At 42.7% G+C, this 21,410-nt stretch overlaps 1 protein-coding gene across 1 annotated transcript in view; it reads left to right on the forward strand.

The window, feature by feature from the left end:
* Positions 1 to 21,410, forward strand: part of SVEP1 (sushi, von Willebrand factor type A, EGF and pentraxin domain containing 1) — a gene marked incomplete at its 5' end in the record, with an annotated part of 183,300 nt that overhangs the window by 128,576 nt on the left and 33,314 nt on the right. The window contains 9 exons of the mRNA XM_025208993.1: positions 876 to 995; positions 1,941 to 2,117; positions 2,986 to 3,070; positions 4,608 to 4,799; positions 7,515 to 7,682; positions 10,948 to 11,620; positions 14,228 to 17,013; positions 18,541 to 18,766; positions 19,864 to 20,019. Coding sequence (XP_025064778.1) covers positions 876 to 995; positions 1,941 to 2,117; positions 2,986 to 3,070; positions 4,608 to 4,799; positions 7,515 to 7,682; positions 10,948 to 11,620; positions 14,228 to 17,013; positions 18,541 to 18,766; positions 19,864 to 20,019 — 4,583 coding nt within the window. The remainder of the gene's footprint in view (positions 1 to 875; positions 996 to 1,940; positions 2,118 to 2,985; positions 3,071 to 4,607; positions 4,800 to 7,514; positions 7,683 to 10,947; positions 11,621 to 14,227; positions 17,014 to 18,540; positions 18,767 to 19,863; positions 20,020 to 21,410) is intronic.

Genomic DNA, 21,410 nt, shown 5'->3' on the forward strand with positions numbered 1-21,410 from the left:
TGGGTGGCATTGTTGGCTGCTGCATGTGAGCTTCCCCACCCCACATCCATCCACAGAGGGATGCCACTGCCCTTGCCCCCCCACCGCCTTGCTCCATCTCTGCCTGCTTTTGTGTACCCCCTATCACCTTCCAAGTATGCCTATGGGTATGCGTACCCCTGGTTGACAACCCCTGCTCTAGTGCAGAAAGCCAAAATTTGAAATGAAATAAGCTGGACAAGGCACTGTCTTTTTTTTCTCTATATGTGTTAGTACAACACCTCTCACAGTGGGGTCTTGATCACTGATTGAGGGTCATAGCTACTATCATCATACAAATAATTACCCTCAATATTGCCTTTTGATCTCATTCGAATCTCTAACAACTCTACACATCTCAGCCAGCTTGTAATGTAGTAACTTTCTGTACTTTGCCCTCCAGGCTAAGCTGTCCTATCCTTGTGATAGACAGGACAACTAACACAGAAAGAGCTTTCCAGACAAAGGGAAAGTCTTTGCCCAAACTATTACAAAACTCTTCTTTCTCAGCATGTATTAAATTTCCAGTTCATTTGCCCTCCTGAAATCAAAATGACTGGCATAAAAAGACTGATCAGAGCATGTGCTGCATATGGAGTAAAGGACCTTTTCTATTTTTCCAGCATACTTACTATAGTTTATTTTATATTAAATAAAATATTTTGCTCTGAACCACAGGCCTTACATTTTTTTTTTTGTTCTATGTTTATCTTGGTTGTTATAGTTTGTCAAAGAAGCACTAATGGTAGGCTTTTACTGATATCATTTTAATTGATTTGGCCAGATATTTAGAGCAATGTAAATTTAGAGCCGATGTTTATTGAAGTTATTTATTCTAGAAACATTTATTTTTCCAGATGTCGATGAATGTGCTGTTGGCTCAGACTGTGATGAGCATGCTTCTTGCCTTAATACAAATGGCTCCTATGTATGTACTTGCATCCCTCCCTATACAGGAGATGGTAAAAAGTGCAAAGGTAAGGGAATAAGCTTTTAATCTACCTGGAGATGGGAAACAAGATGTACTTGCTTTTTGAGGAATAAGCACTTCCTTTGGATGCAGTGAGGACAGTTGGAAGAGATCCCTTTTTCTCGCAGTTGAGTGTATTGACTCTGGAACTTGAAAACCCTCATTGTTATTTTTACAGTATTGTTCTTCAGGGTAGAAGAACTGCACTTTGAAATGTCCATAGAAAAAATACTTCAGTGTAGGCACCTGACAGTGTAGACAACTATCTTTGCTGAATTTCCAAATTTTGACCTAACACATGCATGCACAAATGGTAAGACTTTGTTAGAGCTGGAAATAGCTCACCTGACTTGCAGTCCCTTGCCTTACATACTGGACTATACTGCTGCCTCTCAAGTGAAAAATGTTTGGAGTTGGCTGAGAATATGAATGCAGCCCCACTCTAAGAGACCCAACTGCACTGAATTTAGTTGAGTCACAGCAGTTGGCAGGAGATACCACTTCAGCACTTCACCAAGAGTAGAAAAAGATGACTGAGGAGGGACTTAAAATACTGATGTATGTTTCCCACACTTTCCTATTTCCCTATTTTCACAAAACATCTGAACAAATGACACACAACTTCGTAAGCATGAACTCAGGGCTGTCAAACATGTGGCCTACAGGGCTCCTAGAAGGGATAGAAATTTGGGGTGGAGCCCACTGCCAAAAAATCTGGGGTATGGAGCCCTGTTGGGGACACATTTCAGTGGTGGAATGAGTGAGGTGACACCGTTTGTCCCATCACTAGAGATAAGTCTGGATCCAGCTGTGAAGTCCTACGATCTGGATCCAGCCCAGAAGAAGCCCAATAATTCAGATCCAGCCCAGGGGGCCAAACCAGTTTGACACTCCTGCACTAATGGACAGTGAAGCCATGAAACCTGCTATTAATTCATGTCTGCCTCTTCAGAGCCAGTAAAATGCAAGAATCCAGGAAATCCCGAAAATGGTCATTCTTATGGAGAAGATTACAGTGTTGGGGGTGAAGTTACTTTCTCCTGTGAGGAAGGTTTCCAACTGAGAGGACTAAGTAGAGTCAGGTGTTTGGCAACTGGAGTGTGGAGCCACATGATACCCTATTGTGAAGGTAGTGTCCTTCTGCTGTATGTTTATTGTGGTGTGCATCATTAGACCCACCAGATATAAAAAGCAAATTGGACAATAGGTATTACAATATAGTGGAGGCAAAGAAGGGATCTAAATGGTTTTCTTTATAGAGAAGGATTAACTATGGGAGGAGTCCCCTCCACACCAGGCCCAGGGATTGCAGTACAATCCCAGTTGTCCACCTCAAAATAATCAAAACTCTTGATGCGCTGAAAGTGGCCCATGTCCCCAGAAAAGCTGCATCAACCTTCTTATCCAAAACGGAGCCCTGAGCACTTTTTCACCTGTTTTGACCCAAGCCCCCATAGCACCCCTGATAATTCTGTGGCCCAGTGGCCTTCCAGTACAAGGTTTTTCTATCAGTGTTTCACCATGACCTAAGGCATCTCTTGAGTGACAGGAAGTATCTGCAACCTTGTCCTCCTCTGCTTCAACATCTCCTAAAGCTAAGCGTTTTTTAAATATTGTTTGGAAATGCTTTTATTTGAAAGGATACTGACCAATTAAATTTGATGCCAAATATAAATGTATGTGCACGTACACACACTTGTGCGAGTATGCATCTATATGTATGCATATATATTGATTCTTATATTACAGTAAAGACATAACTTGAAAGAAAATGTGATATGTCCAAGAATTTATGAGTAGCACTACAGTAAAGTCAGTTGCCATTGAAAGGAAAATTGCACTCTCTTTACCCAGGCAAGAACCTTCTCTGACCTTAGTGAAAGCACCTACACATGTGAGGCTAGCACTCATTTTTTGTGGCAAATTGGATGTTTTTGTCTGAAAAGGTCCTTGATGTGCTCTCTAAACACACATCTTTGATTTTTATCTCTTTCAAGCCATATCCTGTGGGAGTCCCATTATTCCAAAGAATGGTGCTATTGAGGGCTCAAATTTTACTTATGGAAGTAAAGTTCTATACAGGTAGGTAGACTTAACTGTGTTTGGAGCAATACGCTAATAATTAGCAGTCTCGCAGCAAATGAGAAAAAAATAATGGAAAAAAATATAATTGAGAAAAAAATAGAAACTGGATTTAAAACTGGATTGAATAGGAGAAAAATTTAATTGCACCGATGGGGGAAAAAAGTAAAGGAACAAAGAGTGGACTCTACTCACAAACTCTCCCATTCACACTTTTGTGGATTTCACAAAAGTGTTCAATAACACATTTTTTTAATAATATGAAAGCTAGAAAATGGGTATTGCACTGTCATGGACTGTGTAGAAGCTGTATACTCAACATCTCAGCACCATAAAGTTGTTTCAGTGTCTTCCTCATATTTATTTATTTAGTTATGTGTGTCAGTGTCTTGTAAACCTATTCCCACACCAGGATTTCACTTTGCTGGATGGTTTATAGATACAGCATATGAAAGTTCACTGCCCCAAAAGCTTTATAATGTAAGGCAACACGCAAGAGAGAGATATGGACAAGCATAGAAAGGGAGCACGCAAGAAACAAGGAGACCATATATGTTAGTGGGTTAGGCAGCAGTCTCAGTACATCAGCTGCCCAGTGATTTCCAACTATTTTGTAGGCATCGCTGGAAAAACGGAGTTTGAAAAAGAATTCAAATTCACAAGATAAAAGGTATCATAATACAGAAATCACTGTAGAGTGGGAAATGCTGCATGGTTAAGGGTGTCTACCATACTACTGTAAAATCAGGATGCTAATCATGTAGATTTGGGTACCAAAACTGAAGATATTGTCAAATTGTGAAAAATGTCTGAATTAGAGTCAGTGTAAAGTGTTCCATTTTCCCAGTGACACAATGGGGTTATTTTTTCAATGAATGCTCCTTGTTGGTCATTGTGCAATACCAAATGAAAATTGCCATATTAGGTTAAGAACTGTTATGTCCCTACTGCCTATAAGGGTATAATTCTATCCTATCAGTGGTGTGGGGTTTTGAGGACATATGCAAAGAATGCATTAGTTAAAAGGCTGAAGCCATTAGGTTTCCCTGTGTTCTTTTCCTTTGCATGTCATTCAGAAAAACATCTACAAGGGGTAAAATTTTCAGAAGTATCTAAATTAAATAAGCTCCTGAATCCCTTTTACAAAAGCGACTTAGTTTTCCAATAAGAGGCTCCTAAGTATCTATGTCGCTTTGACTCCCAATTATCTAAGTTTTAAAAATGTATGAAGAAGGGGCCCACAGGGAGCCATCTAGATGTTCACTGGAGTATGGGGAAGTTACTATACTTACAGCATAAACAAATCGTGAGCCTACGAACTCCACCTTACATTTCTGAGAAAGTTTAAGTTGGAGCCATACATTTTGGTTTGCATAAAACTGATGAAAATTTGACTCTTGACCAATAAAGTTCTATCCTCTATGAATTTTTCAGTGCCAGGGGGTGGGCAATGGAGCAAGGAAAAGGTTAGTTGAGCAGAGTCCTAAGCAAATAAAATGTATGCATGTGTTAGTGATTTTTTGTTCTTTTCTTACAGATGTAATGTAGGATATAATCTAGTGGGTGAAAAAGAAACATTGTGCCTGGCTCACGGTGCTTGGAATCGTTCTCCTCCCTCTTGTAAAATAGTAACATGTCCCAGTCCACAGGACATAAACAATGGAAAATACGTGCTGGCTGGCACAACATATCTTTCTACTGTATCCTACACATGTCACAGTGGATACAGGTAAAAGTGGCAAAATAACCAAGTTATACTCTAGGAAAGGAGAGTGTGTTAAACACAAATTGTTACTGCAAAATCACATGTGGGATGAAATATATGAATTCTCAATAAAGCAAAATACTTAAGGATTTGAGATACTTTCCATGTTTTATACAAAATCCCAACAGTCTGGAAAAGACTTCTCAGGTGTTTCATTAATATTTATTATGTTCTCTCTATAAGCAAGCTCTAACACATTTTTCTGACATATGGATATTGACCCAGAGTTTTTATTTACCCTTACTGGTTGCTGTGTCCTTAATTACATTTCACTGCTCACACAAGATTATCTTTGTTGTGCTCTTAAGCTGCTGACAGAAGGAGCTCCTATACTTTAAAGCATTGTGGGGGTCAACCTTTTTGACAGCAGTGCTATAAATTAGCCCTACATCCTCTCTGAGTGCCATTCTGATGCCCTTCCCATTTCTGCTCTGCTTTCTGCTTCCTTCCCTATCTGCACCATGTTGCCTGTTCCCACTGTGATCTGCCACGTGCCACACAGACTGCCTGTGCTACTTGTGGTACATGTGCCATAATTGGTCACCTCTGGCTTAAAGTGTCCTACAAAGCCATTTTAATAAATGAACAAAGCTGTGCAGTAAAGACTCATCTGATGTTTTTATTTTCCTTGACTATGTTGCTCAAGCATGGCATAAATGAATATTTGGGAAACAGTTAAAATGAATAAATAGAAAAAAAAAATAGCCATAAGCATAATTTCCAATCCTTAATATCTGTCTATCGTAGTCATATGCAAAATATCATGTACACTTACATACATATATACTCAGGGCTGATTTTCCCCTTACACAGTTCCCCCTGGTGCAGTCATTTACATCTTGTAAAATATGTGCAAATAGGTGCAAGTGACATCAGTGGTGTAAGATGATAAAGCTTAAATACAGCTTTCTGTTCACATTTAATGTGAAGCTACAGGGCAGGGTAGAACCATGCCATACACATAAGTAAAGGTTTGGTCTTCCACTCCTAAGTAACACATAAACCTCACTGGGGTGAATGGAAGTTTTGTCTATGACTGCTTAGTCAGGCCAAACAGGTTGTGTAGATTGTGGTTTCTCTCATACACAGAATCCATTCCATGAAAAAGGCCATTACAGTTACAAAGGCCAGTTCAATTTTAAATGGGTACCATGGAAGTATTTTGAAGGTGCTTTTGCAGAGTAGGGGAATTAATTATTTTTATATAAAGCCTAAACTAGGTGTTTGAGAGGTAAAATCCACCATCCTCTTGTCTGGCCACCACTCAAGCCAGTAATCCATTATGAAGTTTTTTTTCCCCCAAAATCAGCTAAAATACGGTATCTTCCATGTTTCAGGGATCTGTTTCATAGCCATGTTAATCTGAGACAAAAGGAATACAAAACTCTAAAACTCTTGGTTGAGAGGTTATACCTTTTATCTGCATATCAAAGAGCAACTCACACAAAGGAACTCTCAGGGACCCAGGGAAATACACGTCCATCTTCAGTTTTCCCTGTGCAAAATGAAGTTTATTTTCTACCCAAGGGGACTTTTACAATCTTTGATTTCTCCTCACCCAAAAGAAGGGCACGTGCTCAAAAGCTTGCAAAGAAATTTTAAAAATTGCTGTTTTCTAGTTGGTCTAATAAAAGGTATCACCTCTGAACCAAAAGTTTTAAAGTTTTGTATTCCTCTTGTCTCAGACCAACATGGCTACAAAACAGATCCCTTGGTACAGTGAATGTATTCTGTCAAGCTTCTCCTGAAATATTTCTGATTGCCCCTTATTGCTGGTAGGGTTTAGCAGTGTTTTTTGTGAATAGAAAAGTGGAATTCTGGCCTCACTGAAGTTACTGGCTAAGGGTGGAAACAGATGTTGCTTTGCGCCGCTATGAAAATGTTTACAGTGGCACAAAGGCCAAGCAAACAAACCCAAATTCCCAAAATTCCACTTAACTGCAGCAGTTGTCTATTTGGTTTATAGCAGGAGAACATGGTCATCCCAGAGCTGCCCACTCTCTCCAGCTGCCCTGGGCAGGCAGTTCTAGGCTTCAAGGGCCTGATCCTACACACCCCTACACCAACTCACAGGATTGGGCTCCTCAAGCCCTAAGGGTACCTGCCCAAGTTCCCCCATTTAGGATTCCCCAGGTACCCACTGACACTCTAGCATAATCCTGCAGCAAGGACTACCAATCAGCTGCAGGATCTATTGTCAGTCTCAGCCCCAGGACTGCCCCAGAGCCAGTTCCAGGCTACAGTGTAGTTCCAGGATTGCAATCGACGATCAGCTGACTGATGGTCTCAGCCCTGGTCCCCCCAGCCCTGGGGTTCAACACTGGGATGTGGTTTGGGGACTGCACTGGAGCTGGCTTTCCCCACTTGCAGAGACGCGCCCCAGAGATTCCCAAGGATGTGTCTGTAAGTATGGAACATGTCGCCCATTGTTTCATAGGATCAATGGGCAGGACAACAGGCAACTTGTGTTTTGCCCAATAAAGCCGATCAGCAGTGGCAGGACACACGCCAGCATAGCTGATTTGCTTCATTTAAGAAAATCTGTTTATACCCTAAACTTCCCTTGACTTCTCTGGGTTCAGGATTTCACACAGAAAGTAACTGCAAAGAGCACCTTGCTTCTGCTTGCCAACATCCATGGTAAAGTTATAGCCTACTAATTTCCTTCATTTTTCTTAGTCTGCAGGGTCCCTCAGTACTTGTGTGTGAAGCTTCAGGGCGCTGGAACAGCAAACCTCCCGTCTGCAATATCATCTCTTGTGGATCCCCTCCTCCCATTAAAGATGCCACCATCAATGGGAATAACTTCACTTTTGGCAACAGAGTCACATATACGTGTAAGGAAGGGTATGTAGATTAACATTACCAGAGCAATACCCTGATAAGTTGTCAAGCTAAGCAGGGGCTCGTAGTTTTCTCATTCATAAGGTTGTTTCCCCAGATGCTGCATGCTGGTATCACCTGCTTTTTAAGAACATAAGTTCTTATGGACTCAGTTTTATGAACAGTTATTAATCAGCTGTTGATTCCTTTGTAACTCTTTGGAAATTAAATGTAATGGTTGGTTGTTGTGAACTAGCAAAAGTGTACATAGCACAACCAGCCCCTTTTATTCAGGCAGCACTCTTGTTAGATGCCATAACTGGCCTAGAGTTATCTTGACTGACTGTGAACTTGAATGGGAGAGTTACCATTAACCGCAGGCTGCTGAACACAGGGACACTGGTGATTTAGCAGGAGACACTGTTGCTCTGAGGGCATGTCTACATGGCTTGTGGAGCATGCCATTTTCACCCCACCCATGCTAACCTAGAATTGGGTGTAATATAGGCCAGGGGGAAAGGCATTCCATTTGTCAGGGGAAAAGGCTTTTTCCTGGCACAAACAAAGAGCTGTACAAATATTCAAGAGATTTCTTATGGAAGGGAACTGGCTCTTGTGCAAGAAGTTAGATGGGGTAACTATACGGAAGGTTCTCCTTATCCCAATATAAACTGAACGGCTGTACATTTCTCTTGGGTGAGGAGGACATCTAATATCCCAGAATCATCTGGCCCCTTGATGGCCTGTCCTAGGGTGATCTGTCATGGAACCTGTGGGAACCCTGCCCTGAAAAAATTACCCCCACCTCTCACTCATCAGTTAAGTGGTGGGAGAGAGGGAATCTCCTGCAAGGGGAGAATTGGTTCCTCTGGCTGGAGAATGGCTTCTCTCTGTCACCAGTTAGCTGATTGGCAACAGGGGAGGAATTCTGTAGGGGGAACCCTTCCAGAATGGGTTCCTGCTGTGGCAGAATGCCCCTGCCTCACCCCATACCAGTCCAGGCTGACCTGGATCAGCCTGGAGCAGTGCAGATTGAAGCAGGCTGCCATGCAGCTGAGTGCTCTCCCCTCTGCCCACACTCCTCCAAGTCAGCCCAGAGGAGTGCAAGGAGCAGGGGCTGTTCTCTTGTGGCAGAAATTGGGAAGGTTCCCAAGGTGGGAGAATGTCCCCCTTCCCTCCCCCCGCCCATCCCACCAGTCAGCTGGATTGGTAGGATGTAGGTGCATTTCACAGGCTTGGAACCTTCCCAGGACTATCTGTAGCAATAAATATCCATACATGGCCATAGCCACCTTAGAACAGCACTGGGTGTGTGCCAGTAAATATACCTAACAGAGAGCATAAAGTCCCCCATGTGTCTCTGAGATAGCTAATATGCCATCAGTTTTCAGATATATCGTGTACTGAATGGTTGTGCTATGCCACACAGGTCACTGTAGAGCAGTGATTTTCAATCAGGGTGCTGATCCAAACACTATGAACATAATAAACTCAGATTTCAAATAGGAAACCATAGCATTAAGAACATTCGGATCTGCTTTGGTCTTCCTGAGTTCTTTGCAACAGAAGAATTGTTCTAGTAATTCTTGTAAAAAAAAAAAAAAAAAAGAAAAAGAAAAAGAAAACTAAAAGCTGTCATTTGCCCAGGGGTGCCTTGAGTCTAAAAGGGTTGAGAGCCACTGCTGTAAAGCGAGGGTTGCACCACAGGATGCTGCTGAAGGTGCCATGTGATAGAGCCAAGGTTAAGGTCCTGATAGCACTTTTCATCCTCATATGAAAATGGCCAAATTTAAATTCGAGTGTGTTAGATTCTGCCTGCCTTAATGTGTTTCTGTAGTTTAATTAAACATTCTCTCATCTTTCTGGCTTAAAACTGTTAGGTAATAATGTGGTGTGTTTCTGTACTACATTTCAACACAAAGCAGGTTGCACTTCATTGGAGTCTAGTGCGGATCCTATCCAGACCCCAATTCTACAAAGGTGTTTGCACATGTTTAACTTTGCACACTGCAAGCAGTTCCACCAAAACAATAGTGCTATCTTGTGCATATATAGTTAAGCATGCATATAAGTCTTTGCAAGTTGTGAGCCAAAGTTTACAAATCACTGCATTTTTCTACTTATTGGAAAGAATTAAATAAATACACAGTCCAAGCTGGAATCTTCAACATTACATGTAACCTGATTCAATTTAATCCTGTTTCTGAAATGTATGCAAGCCTTCTAAATAGGTCAGTAGAAATCATACTCTACCTGTATGGTAATGAGAGACTATATTACAGATTGGCAATTTTTATGCTGCTTTCCTGGAATCCCAAATGACAGCCTCTGAAAATAAATACCACAGATCAATGAAAGTACTTTTACAGATGTGGCCAGCACACTCAGTTTCAAGTCCACAGTTGCAAGGGTTCATTAGAGACTATTCCAGTGGTGACTTTTTATCCTCTTTCTGTATGAGCACACCACAGAAAAACTAAGGCTTTTAAACAAACATAAAAACATGGACAACATGTTATATATTTAAACAGCTGGAGGTTTAATGAGCCAGTTGGCGTCAGGACTATTGGCTGTGAGTAAATCCCAGAGACTGCTTAGCTATATGTAACTGTAATACTGTTCACTTGCCACACATTAAACTTGTGTGTTTGTGAAGGTTTAGAAATACATTTCACTTGTATTTGTTAATACATTTAATTTTATAGGTACTGGCATTTTCTTAGAGAGAAGGCATTACCAAATGCCCATTAACCACACTGGCATTTCCAGTTAACTAATGTAGGAGTCTGTACTGGTACCCGTTTCCATAATATCTGGCATATTCATACATCAGTGTGATTAGTATAAGAACTCTAGGGGTCTGTGTGGAATTTTCGGTTCTCCTTCCTTCCCCAGGCATAAGAATCTCTGCTTGGCAGTAGAGATTGTTTGTTTGGTTGACTTCTATTTTCAGAGATAGGAAAGAGGGATTTTTGGTGGAAGTGTTATTTGGCTTGTAGTGGAAAGTGTCACCAAAGTGAGAGATCTGCCAGTGTGAGCTGATGGCCATATTATCTAACCTATCTGTCAATAGATAACCGCTATTCAGGGTGCTGCATTTCCTCCCGAAATGCAGTAGTATCTAAACCATGAACAAGCACGTTAATTTTCATGGCTGTGCTTAGCATGGATTCTATTAAGGATTCTATCCCTTGCTTTCCCTGGGTTCTGGGAAGTTGTATTTCTAGTGTTTTAACACTTTGGTTATCAGCTTAACTATGAACATTGTTGGCCTTTGTCTGATCCACAGTTACACGTTAGTTGGCCCTGAAACTGTAGAATGTTTAGCCAGCGGTGAGTGGAGCATGAGTCACCAACAGTGTTTGGCTGTTTCCTGTGATGAACCTCCCCATGTGGAACACGCTTCACCTGAAAGTGCTCATCGGTTGTTTGGAGATATTGCTTATTACTACTGTGCAGATGGCTACAGCTTGGCAGCCAATTCCCAGCTGCTTTGCAATGCACAGGGGAAGTGGGTGCCACCTGATGGCATGGAGATGCCTCACTGCATAGCTGATTTTTGTGAGAAGCCACCTGCAGTGTCATACAGCATCCTGGAATCCATTAACAAAGCAAAATTTGCTGCTGGCTCAGTCGTGAGCTTCAAATGCATGGAAGGCTTTGTCTTAAACACTTCTGCCAAGATCGAGTGCATTCGAGGTGGCCAGTGGAATCCTTCTCCTTTGAGTATCCAGTGCATCCCGGTTCGCTGTGGAGAACCACCAGGCATTAGCAATGGCTACGCAAGTGGAACCAACTACAGTTTTGGGGCAGTAGTGGCTTACAGCTGCAACAAAGGATTTTATATCAAAGGAGAGAAGAAAAGGACATGTGAAGCCACAGGCAGCTGGAGTAGCAGCTTGCCCACCTGCCACCCGGTATCTTGTGGAGAACCACCCAACCTTGAAAACGGATTTATTAAGGTACAGTAAGAGCTTTCCCAGTCGCATTCTGCACGAGCAAGGTTTACCTGTCTTAATGATACCCAGTGTTCCCCCCACCCCTATCCTATTAAAGTTAAATAAGGATGTAACCAGGGCCACCAGGCAGCAGATGGAGATGGGGAGGGAGTAGACAGCCTTGCAACAACATCAGGCTGCTTAGAAGAAGGAACAGATTAATTGAGATTCTGTTTAGGAAGAAGGGTTTGATAACTGCTTGTCATAGCATCTTCTGTGATTTCCTAAATGTCTTGCCAAACATTTCTCTTCCTCAGCAGATGAGCAGCTTCCTGCTGCTGCCTAGTACTTTATCAAGTGCTGGAGCTAGCTCACATACCTTGATGTTTCTGTGCCTGCTACTAAAATGATCTGATTTTAAATCAGTAAATTATAACAAGAAAATATTACCCTTCTGGAGGTGCACACAGTTTCCTAGCGAGAACAGAGGCACATGCAGTTTCCTAGTGAGAGCTGAGTTTGCCCTTTAAGTTATATTTTAAGTTAAAACAAAAGATGCCACCAGACCCTAACATCACCGTCGCAGCCAAAAGACATGATGACTGCCTTACATAGTCATTATACTCTGTACTCAGCTTATTGTACGGTTGTACTCTGATGTACAGCACTGCTTTCATGATAAAATCTTCATCTTTACTGTAAAGATTTAAATTTGTTTTTAAGTTTTTTTTCCTCTGAACTGTTTGTGAGTATAGGATTTCTCATCCTCCTAGATTTCTCACTACATATTACTCTGTCTGCTGTGAATTATTTTTAACTGCATCTTAATTCTTACAGGAATTGCCAACAGTAATATAAACTTTTTGTGCTATGAATCCTACGCAAAGATATCCCACAATCTGTGCACTACTCTGATGTCTTCAGCTTATATTGCTCTTTTTACACTTTTTCCCATTTAGAGACCCGTTTTCCAATGCATTAGTTGTTGCTGACCCTGCAAAATCTGCATGGGCCCCAAATGCAGCAAAGAACCTGTAAATGTACTTCCAGAGTAGTTAAGGAAGCAAAAAAAAGGGGTGATGGCATTCATCATGTTGCTGCATGTACATGTACTACTTCTGCATAACAAATAGTCTTTTATCTGCTCAGATGAGGAGTTTGCAAACACACATATGAAGAATACACACAAATGCTGCAAATGATTTTTTATCTCTGTAAATCTGTTGAAACGATGGAAATTAGGCTGGAGTGGGAACAAATCTCTCTTCACAGTTGAGGCTTCAGTAATCAGCTACAGGAAGAGTGGGAAGGATGCATCAAAACTCCAAGAGTAAAATCTCACAACCTGAAAATGCTGGTTACAGTGTTACTTTCCCTGTAGCTTAGTAACCATCATGTAGAGAGAGTAAAAACAGTACTCAGGACTATACACTTATGTATGGAAAAAACTGGGCTGACAATGGCAAGATAGTTCTGTTATGAACAGGACAGGGAACACATTGTATCTAGAATCATTTTAACTGCTTCTCTAAAGATAACAAATGCTTGGTTGTTTTCAAGCCTGCTGCAGGGGACAGCTAAATGGGCTGAAAATACTCAATTCTTTCTCTAGTGACCTCTCATTTCATTTTCGTTCTGTTACTATCATCATACTGAAAAACAGTAATATATAAGTAAGAGTGGCATTATTTATAAAATTCTCCAAGTAGTCCTTTCTTGCAATCTCATGTTAGTGCAAGATAAAGCTTTAAGCTAAAGAGCCACATCAGTTGCAAGCTGTTTTGTAGCACAGTGGAGGCCAATCTTTTTGGCAGGTGTGCCACAAATTGGCCCCACACCCTATCCAAGTACTTCTCTGATCACCTTCCCCTGCCGGTCTGTTGTTCTGCTTTCTCTTTCCTGCCTTTTGTTTCCTGCTTCGTCTGTTGTTCAGGTTTCTGCTCCCTGCCCTATCTGCTGCTGTGCTGCCTGTCCCTTCCCCAGTCTGCCTAGTCACACAAAAAGAGGCTGCCTGTGCCATTTCTGGTATACTGGTGGCCACCCCTGCTCTAGCTACTCCTAGCTTCCTGCTGCTCTTTTTCCTTCTTGTGTACAGATCTTTTTTCATTTATGTGGGATGGGGAGAGGAAAGTAGGGAAAACATTTTCTAGCTTTACACTTTTTAGAACTGAATGTTTTACCATTGCATTCAATACAAATTCACTGACTTCAAAGAGAGGTAGTCAGCTGTCCTAGTCTGAAGTCAGGCAGAAGGCAGGGTAGAATTATATCTCTAATTCAGAGATCCAAAAGTTTTTTTGAGCTACAAATTATTTCATCAGATGTAATGTACTGTAATATAATAGCATCTATCAAAGTGAGCAGTTGCTCGTAAAAGCTTATGCCTCTCTAAATTAATTAATCTATAAGGTGTAACTTTACTGTGCCTTCTGCCTGATTTCAGAGTACAAGTAAAGGCAGAGTTTGCTCGCATATTTCCAAAGCAGGCATTAATTTCTTTGGAATCCATCCTGAAGTCTGTCTTGTATCTGACCAAGTATAAGATACAGAGACAAAAATAATAAAATCAAATGGGTTATGCCAAGGTTGTAAATCTCTGTCATGTGTATCTTTGCCTCATCTGTTTTGCAGGACACAACTGGATATGTCTTTGAAAATCGAGTGAATTATCAGTGCCATGCTGGCTACAAGTTAGTTGGAAGCTCAGTGGCTGTCTGCCAGTCCAATCGCCAGTGGTATAGTGAATCACTTCCTTCCTGTGTTACTCTTAGTTGTGGGAAACCCCCACCGATCCAGCATGGACACACCAACGGAGAAAGTTTTGATGTGGGATCCAAGGTTGAGTTTTTCTGTGATGAGGGCTACAAGCTGTCTGGAGATACCTCCTGGACATGCCAGAAGTCTGGGAAATGGAGCAAAAAGCAAAACCCAAAGTGCATGCTGGCAAAGTGTCCAGAACCACCATTGCTTGAAAACCAGCTGGTCTTGAAAGAGATGGTTAACCAAGTAGGGGTTGTACAGTTTTCCTGTAGGGAGGGCTATGAACTGCATGGTGCCTCTGTGCTGAAATGTTTGCAGTCACAGCAATGGAGTGATTCGTTTCCTGTCTGCAAAGTTGTGCTATGCCGTAGGCCTCCATACATTCCCTTCGGTGAACCTTTGGCATCGCCTCTTCATTTTGGTAGCACTGTGAAGTATGTCTGCACAGATGGTTTTTTATTGAAAGGAGAAGCTACAGTCAGATGCCAAGCTAATGGCTCCTGGAGCATGCCATTCCCAGAATGTATCCCAGTGGAATGCCCCCAACCTGAAGAAATCCAGAATGGCATTGTGGATGTGCAGGGTCTTACATATCTTAGTACAGCACTGTATACTTGTAAACCAGGCTTTGAACTACTGGGAAACACAACTATTCTCTGTGGAGAAGATGGTCGTTGGTTAGGTGGAAAGCCTTCTTGCAACCCTATTGAATGCCCAGCACCTAAGGAGATACTCCATGGCAAGTATTCATACGCAAACTTTCATTATGGGGAAACTGTTACGTACTCGTGTGACAGAGGATTCCAGCTCAAAGGGCTGAATGTACTACACTGTTTAGAGACAGGAGAGTGGGATGCTGACATTCCTTCTTGTAAAGCTATAAACTGCCATCCCCCTCAGCCCATTGAGAATGGCTTTGTGGAAGGGGCAGATTGCAGCTCTGGTGCCATGGTAATCTATAGCTGCATCCCAGGATTCCAGCTGGCTGGTCTCGCCATGCAGACCTGTGAAGAGACAGGATGGTCTAGCTTTACTCCGGCATGCCTGCCAACAGACTGCGGCCTACCTCCCCACATTGACTTTGGGGAATATGCACAGATTAGAAGTAAGGAGAGACATTTTAACCAAGAAGACATGCTCCTTACTGAGAGCCCTCCTCTGGCCCACGCATTAGCTGCAGGTGCCTGGAAGAATAGAAGAATGTCTCAGAAGGAAACTAATTCAATACAGTCGTCAAACTTTTTATATGGAACCATGATTTTGTACACATGCTACTCTGGTTATGAGCTGTTGGGAAACTCCATTCTCACTTGCCAGGAGGATGGGACCTGGAATGGAACTGCCCCAATGTGCATATCCATAGAGTGCCACTTGCTGTCCCCTCCAGAGAATGGCTTTTTGCATTTTACAGAGAATACACTCGGTAGTACAGTGCACTATACCTGTAACCCAGGGTATAAACTTATTGGCTCCAACACAAGGCTGTGTTTGCCTAATAGACGGTGGAGTAGTGCTCCTCCATTTTGCGAAGCGATATCGTGTAGCATGCCTAACAAACTCATGAATGGAAGTATAAAAGGAGAGAACTACACTTATGGGCACACTGTGCATTATGAATGCAATTCTGGATACCAGTTAAGCGGCTCAGCTAAAAGAACATGCCAGGAAAACCAGACATGGGATGGGAATGAGCCCATTTGTGTTCCCATTTCCTGTGGCCAGCCACCAGCTTTAGCGAATGGCAGAGTGACTGGAGAAGAATACACATTTCAAAAGCGAACTGAGTACCTGTGTCACAAAGGGTTCCTGCTGGATGGGGACAGAAGTAGAGTTTGCCTTGCAAATGGTAGCTGGAGTGGAATTGCTCCAGTTTGTAAAGCCATCAGGTGTGCAATGCCTCCACTTCTTCCCAATGGGACAATTACTGGATCAGAATATGCCTTTGGGAAGGAGGTTCATTATCACTGCAATGAAGGCTATATATTGCATGGAGCATCCATCTTCACCTGTCAACTGGATGGCACCTGGGATGGGGAGGCTCCATTCTGTGAGCCAGTCAACTGCGGCCCTCCAGAGGACCTCTCTCATGGCTTTCTGAATGGGTCAAACTTTAGCTACGGGGAATTCATACAGTATGTGTGCTTCAAAGGTTACCAGTTACATGGAGATTCACAGCGGCAGTGTTTGTCCAATGGCTCTTGGAGTGGGAGCCTCCCTTCTTGCCAGCTCTGTGCATGCCCAGTGCCACAGATCCAGAATGGGATTGTTATTGGGAAAGACTTCAGCTGTGGGAAAAGTGCACAGTTCCAGTGTCTGGAGGGCTTCAAGCTGCTTGGGCCTTCTGAGATCTCCTGCAAGGCAGCTGACAAATGGAGCTCGGGTTTTCCACGCTGTGGGCAGATCACATGTGGCTCCCCACCCACCATCCCCAATGCTTACATCAATGGGAGCAGCTCTACGCATGAGAACACAATCACCTATAACTGTGTACCTGGCTTTACCATGCAAGGGAATCCAGACCTGACTTGTACGGAGGAGGGTGTTTGGAGAGAGCCGCATCCTCAGTGTGAGCTACTGACATGTGGACCCCCGCCATCCATTCCAAATGCTGTAGCTTTCGGAGAGGCACACACCTATGGAAGCAAAGTCCAATACAGGTATGAAGCTGAAATTATATTTCCATCTAATAACTGGAGGACAAAAATGGTATATATAAAGCAAATTTATACTTAGTTTAACAAACAGTTTTTAAAATACATAGAAAAGTGATGGAGAAAACTTCACAGTCATTGACACACGACACATACATCCTTCTTGTGACCCTCTTCTTCCACTGTAGTGGAAGACTTTAAACCAGAAACAGATGTGGCCTTTGTGCTGCTATAAAGATTTTTATGGCAGCACAAAATCCAAGGAAACAAATATTCATGCTCCTTATCATGTGGCCACAACAAAAGGTGTATTCCCCCATTTACAGAGGTTCCCCCATTTGAGTCGGGGCACAGCAGCACAATACATGTGCCTACATGTGCCTGAGGAATCCCCTGCCAAGGGATTTCCAGGACACACCTCTGAAAGTAAAGGAACCTGTGCAGGTGCTCCTGGGGCTTCAGGGGCTCCCGCATATGCAGACCCATCCTGGCACAGCTGATCCTGCTCCAAGGGTGGCGTGTCTTTATGGCCTTAATGCTGCAAGCACATAGCACACCATGCACTGAAACAGTGAATAGATATGCACTCATGTTAAACTTACTAAGGTGCAGGTCCAGGTTTAATGTGGCAGTTTCCAGAATGTTTTCGCTTTGTGACTGTTTCTGTGATGGGAGAGTGAATTTCTTGGCAGAGGCATAATGAAAAGGCAATGAGAGTGGTTAATGTGAAGCATGAAAGGGACAGCTTGTGAATGAAGGTACCTGAACTTCACGACTTTAAGGGTTTACATGCATGGATTTTCACTTAAGCCCTCCTAACTGCAAGGAATAGGGAGGGGAGGTAGTGTGTGTACATGCATATATATGTGTGCTTATATTGACAAACCCACAGAACGCCAAATTTTTCCCCATCCACTTGGATTGTACTTAGTGTTGGACTTGTATGGGGTGCAGCATATCTTGCTTTAAGTCACTTTTACTGTTGCCTAAACTTGGTGCCAGCTCAAGATTTGTCCCATCTCTGATGCAAATGAGATCAGTTTAAGAGCTGCCCTTGCCTGAAACAAACCAATCAAGCAGCAGGGAATCCTCAAGTACATAAGGACATCTTTCCCATACCTCCTTAATCTAGGTCATATGGCAGATGCCCAAACAGTAGTTGGTGTAGGAGCTGCTGCTGTGGCGTTCCATCACCTGAGTCTCTTCTGAGCAGTAAGAAGCTGAAAGGGCCAAGATCCGAAAGATTTGTACTGCTTTTACACTGCTGCAGCAGTAGAAAGCAGGCAGAGGATGCTGCAGAGGCAGCTCCAGAATGCTGGAACTCCTGCTACAGGTGACATGGAAATACCACAAAAATATACACTCACCTTTCATGTCAGAGGAATCTGCCCTGAAAAGATGGAGAAATCTGTAGACTCCAGTAAGGTACAGCAAATACTGAGTAACCAGCCACACTGAAAGTTTTGTACCTTGAGGAGTAAAACATCATACACAGGCACAATTCAGTGGTCAGATGTTTGTGATATATTGCAGGTGCCTGGAGGGCTACGTGATGGAGACAGAAGCAGATATGTGCGTTTGTCAGGAGGATGGACAGTGGTCTCCTACAAGTATTTCCTGTTTCCTCAAAAAATGTCCCCTGCCAACAAATCTAACCAATGTAATTGTTTCTGGTGATGAACTGACTGTGAATAAGAATGTAACATTGTCATGTGCAGAAGGCTACACTTTGATGGTGGCAAGCACATCAGTGTGCCAGGTAAAAATTGCTTCCTTTTCTTTTTTCAAAAGTACCGGTCAGGTCACCATTCTGTACCGAGATGCTGACATGCCTCTCCTGTTGAAATAAACAATGCATGCATTCATTGCTGATTAAATAAGCCTGATTGTCCACAGTACAGGGATTAGGCACTATAAAATAAAAATAATGCCCTCCTCTTTTTTGAAATAAAAGTGAGTACTTCTCAAACAGTATATACAGAGGCCTCCAGGTTTGGGAAATAACTGTTTCCTCTTACTTCTTCACAAGAATACTGCACTGTAACTCACCAAATGTTCTTTTAATTCACCCAGACCTATTCTTAATGGGATATTTCGGACCAGGGCTATCCAAAATATAGCCCTGATGGCCAGCAGACTGCTTATGGCCCCAAAGGGGTTAGCATGTGGCCTTCCCCCACCAGGCTTCCAGTCGCAGTACAACTCCCCCCACCATTCCAGTAGCTGCTACCACCAGTCTCAAGGCTTTTCCTCCTTTTTCCAGCTTCTGCTTCCTGAACCCACCCCTGGTGTCAGGGCAGAGAGGTTATGCAGCTGGGTAGGTCAGGAGGACCCAGGAACCCCATGTTGCACAGCACAAGGCACCAACCTGGTACAGCAAGGTAGCTGCTGCACTGTGTAGCAGGAGGGACCCACATACACACAGCATGACATACAGGGCCTGTGGGCACTGAGGTGGTACCGGAAAAGAGTGCATGCAGCACAGCCTGCATGCCACTCAGAAATCGGACTCATGCCCTTTACCTGTCTTCTCTTTAGACCATAATCCCCAAGCCAAGGATCTCTCCATCTCACCATGCCAGTGGTCAGTATCTAGCTCAGCTGGGCTCCAGTCTGGGTTGAAGCTTGCAATACAAATTACAGCAAATGACTCCCTGTCTCTATATTGGTAGTCAGGGCTCTCCCAATGGCTTTTTTAATTTTCTCATTCAATATTTATTTCTCATATATGTATGAAGATGAATTCTTTTAGCTCTCCTTGATGCAGGCATTTTGGTAAGATCCTTGATTGAACCAGCTATGTAGTAGGGAGATACATTAGACAAGCTTTAGTTATCTTGAATGTTTATTTTTTAGGACAATGGCAGCTGGGTGCCACTGTTTTCAGATGAGATCTGTGTCCCTGTGTCTTGTGGGAAACCAGAAACTCCAGAACATGGGGTTGTGCTTGGAACAGGATACAGCTACAGGGATGCAGTCCATTACAAATGTAATGCTGGCTATGAACTACAGGTAAGTAAACTGATTCCACCTCATACCTACCAGTGCCATTAAAATTAAGCTTTGCATTATCCATTGTACTGTTTTCCAAGTTTATTAGAATGAACTATTCTTCCTTATTATTAGTTTTCCTGTTGAACTTTTATACTTCTCTTTTATTACTGTTCTTACTTATTGAATGCTGCAAGCATGATGAGGCTTAGCAAAACACTTCAAAAGATCACTGCCCCTTCTTGAGCCAATTACACTGTAATCTGGACCAATATAAAAGGCAAGACAATGATATTTCACTTAGAAATTATTCCATCTGCACCACCTACAGGCCTGCCTCTTGGCAGCTAAAATAGAAGTCCCTTCTACTCCGCTGCAGTGCACAGCAGGGGTAGGATACCTTAAATACAAGTATATTCTAAAGCAGGGAGGACCAAGACAGCCTGCAGGGATTTCTATGGGTCTGGGAATTTGGCAGCTGGGCAGTAGTGGCAATGTTAAATTGCTGAGTATGAAAGGAGAAACGGGGCCACTAGCTTGACCATTAATTTTGCTGTCCTATTTCTAATTGGCCAACAGTTTTAAAATAATCTGAAAGCAGTGGTGTATTTAAAGTGACAAGTATAATTTTGCAATCAGTAGGCAGTTTCTGCGACATTAAGAAACCTAAATCTCTATTCCTCCTTATATTATTCCTTCTCACCTACCAAGGTGTAACCCATGCACATGTCAGGGATGCCTCTGTTTTTGGATTTAACCTGCTCCTTCTTATGTGTACTTGACCACAGTATTAATTAGAGGTCTCCACACATCCCTTTTACCTCATTTTCTCCCACGGGGGGCCCAGACAAACTAAAGCAAAGCCACCAATATTCAGAGAGGCTGCTTTTCTCCCCACCCAGTGCCTCTCCTGAATGTCCCACAAGCTCTTATATTTACCTCAGGTGTTTTTTTCTGAACAGCTGGAAGAATGTGACTGAGATGTGCCTGGTGGATCCTAATCTCAACATTCCACTTGCCTCCTTGCATAGATTTTAGTCAGAGGGAAAATGAACAACGAGACCAAAATACTGGAGTCAGTATGGTCCTGCTCTGAGCAGGGGGTTGAACTAGATGACCTCCTGAGGTCCTTTCCATCCCTAATTTTCTATGATTCTGTATCAGTCATGCAAAAATAAAAGCAGCTCTGAATCTCTTCCACGGTAGTGTTAGAACACCACCTCCCTTGGGAGCCCATTCCAGACCTTGGCCACTCTAACTGTGAAGAAGTTCTTCCTAATGTCCAGTCTAAATCTGCTCTCTGCTAGCTTGTGGCCATTATTTCTTGTAACCCCCGGGGGCGCCTTGGTGAATAAAACCTCACCAATTCCCTTCTGTGCCCCCGTGATGAACTTATAGGCAGCCACAAGGTC

This window comes from Alligator sinensis, unplaced genomic scaffold (genome assembly GCF_000455745.1).
Source record: "Alligator sinensis unplaced genomic scaffold, ASM45574v1 scaffold371_1, whole genome shotgun sequence".
Classification (NCBI taxonomy): Eukaryota; Metazoa; Chordata; order Crocodylia; family Alligatoridae; genus Alligator; species Alligator sinensis.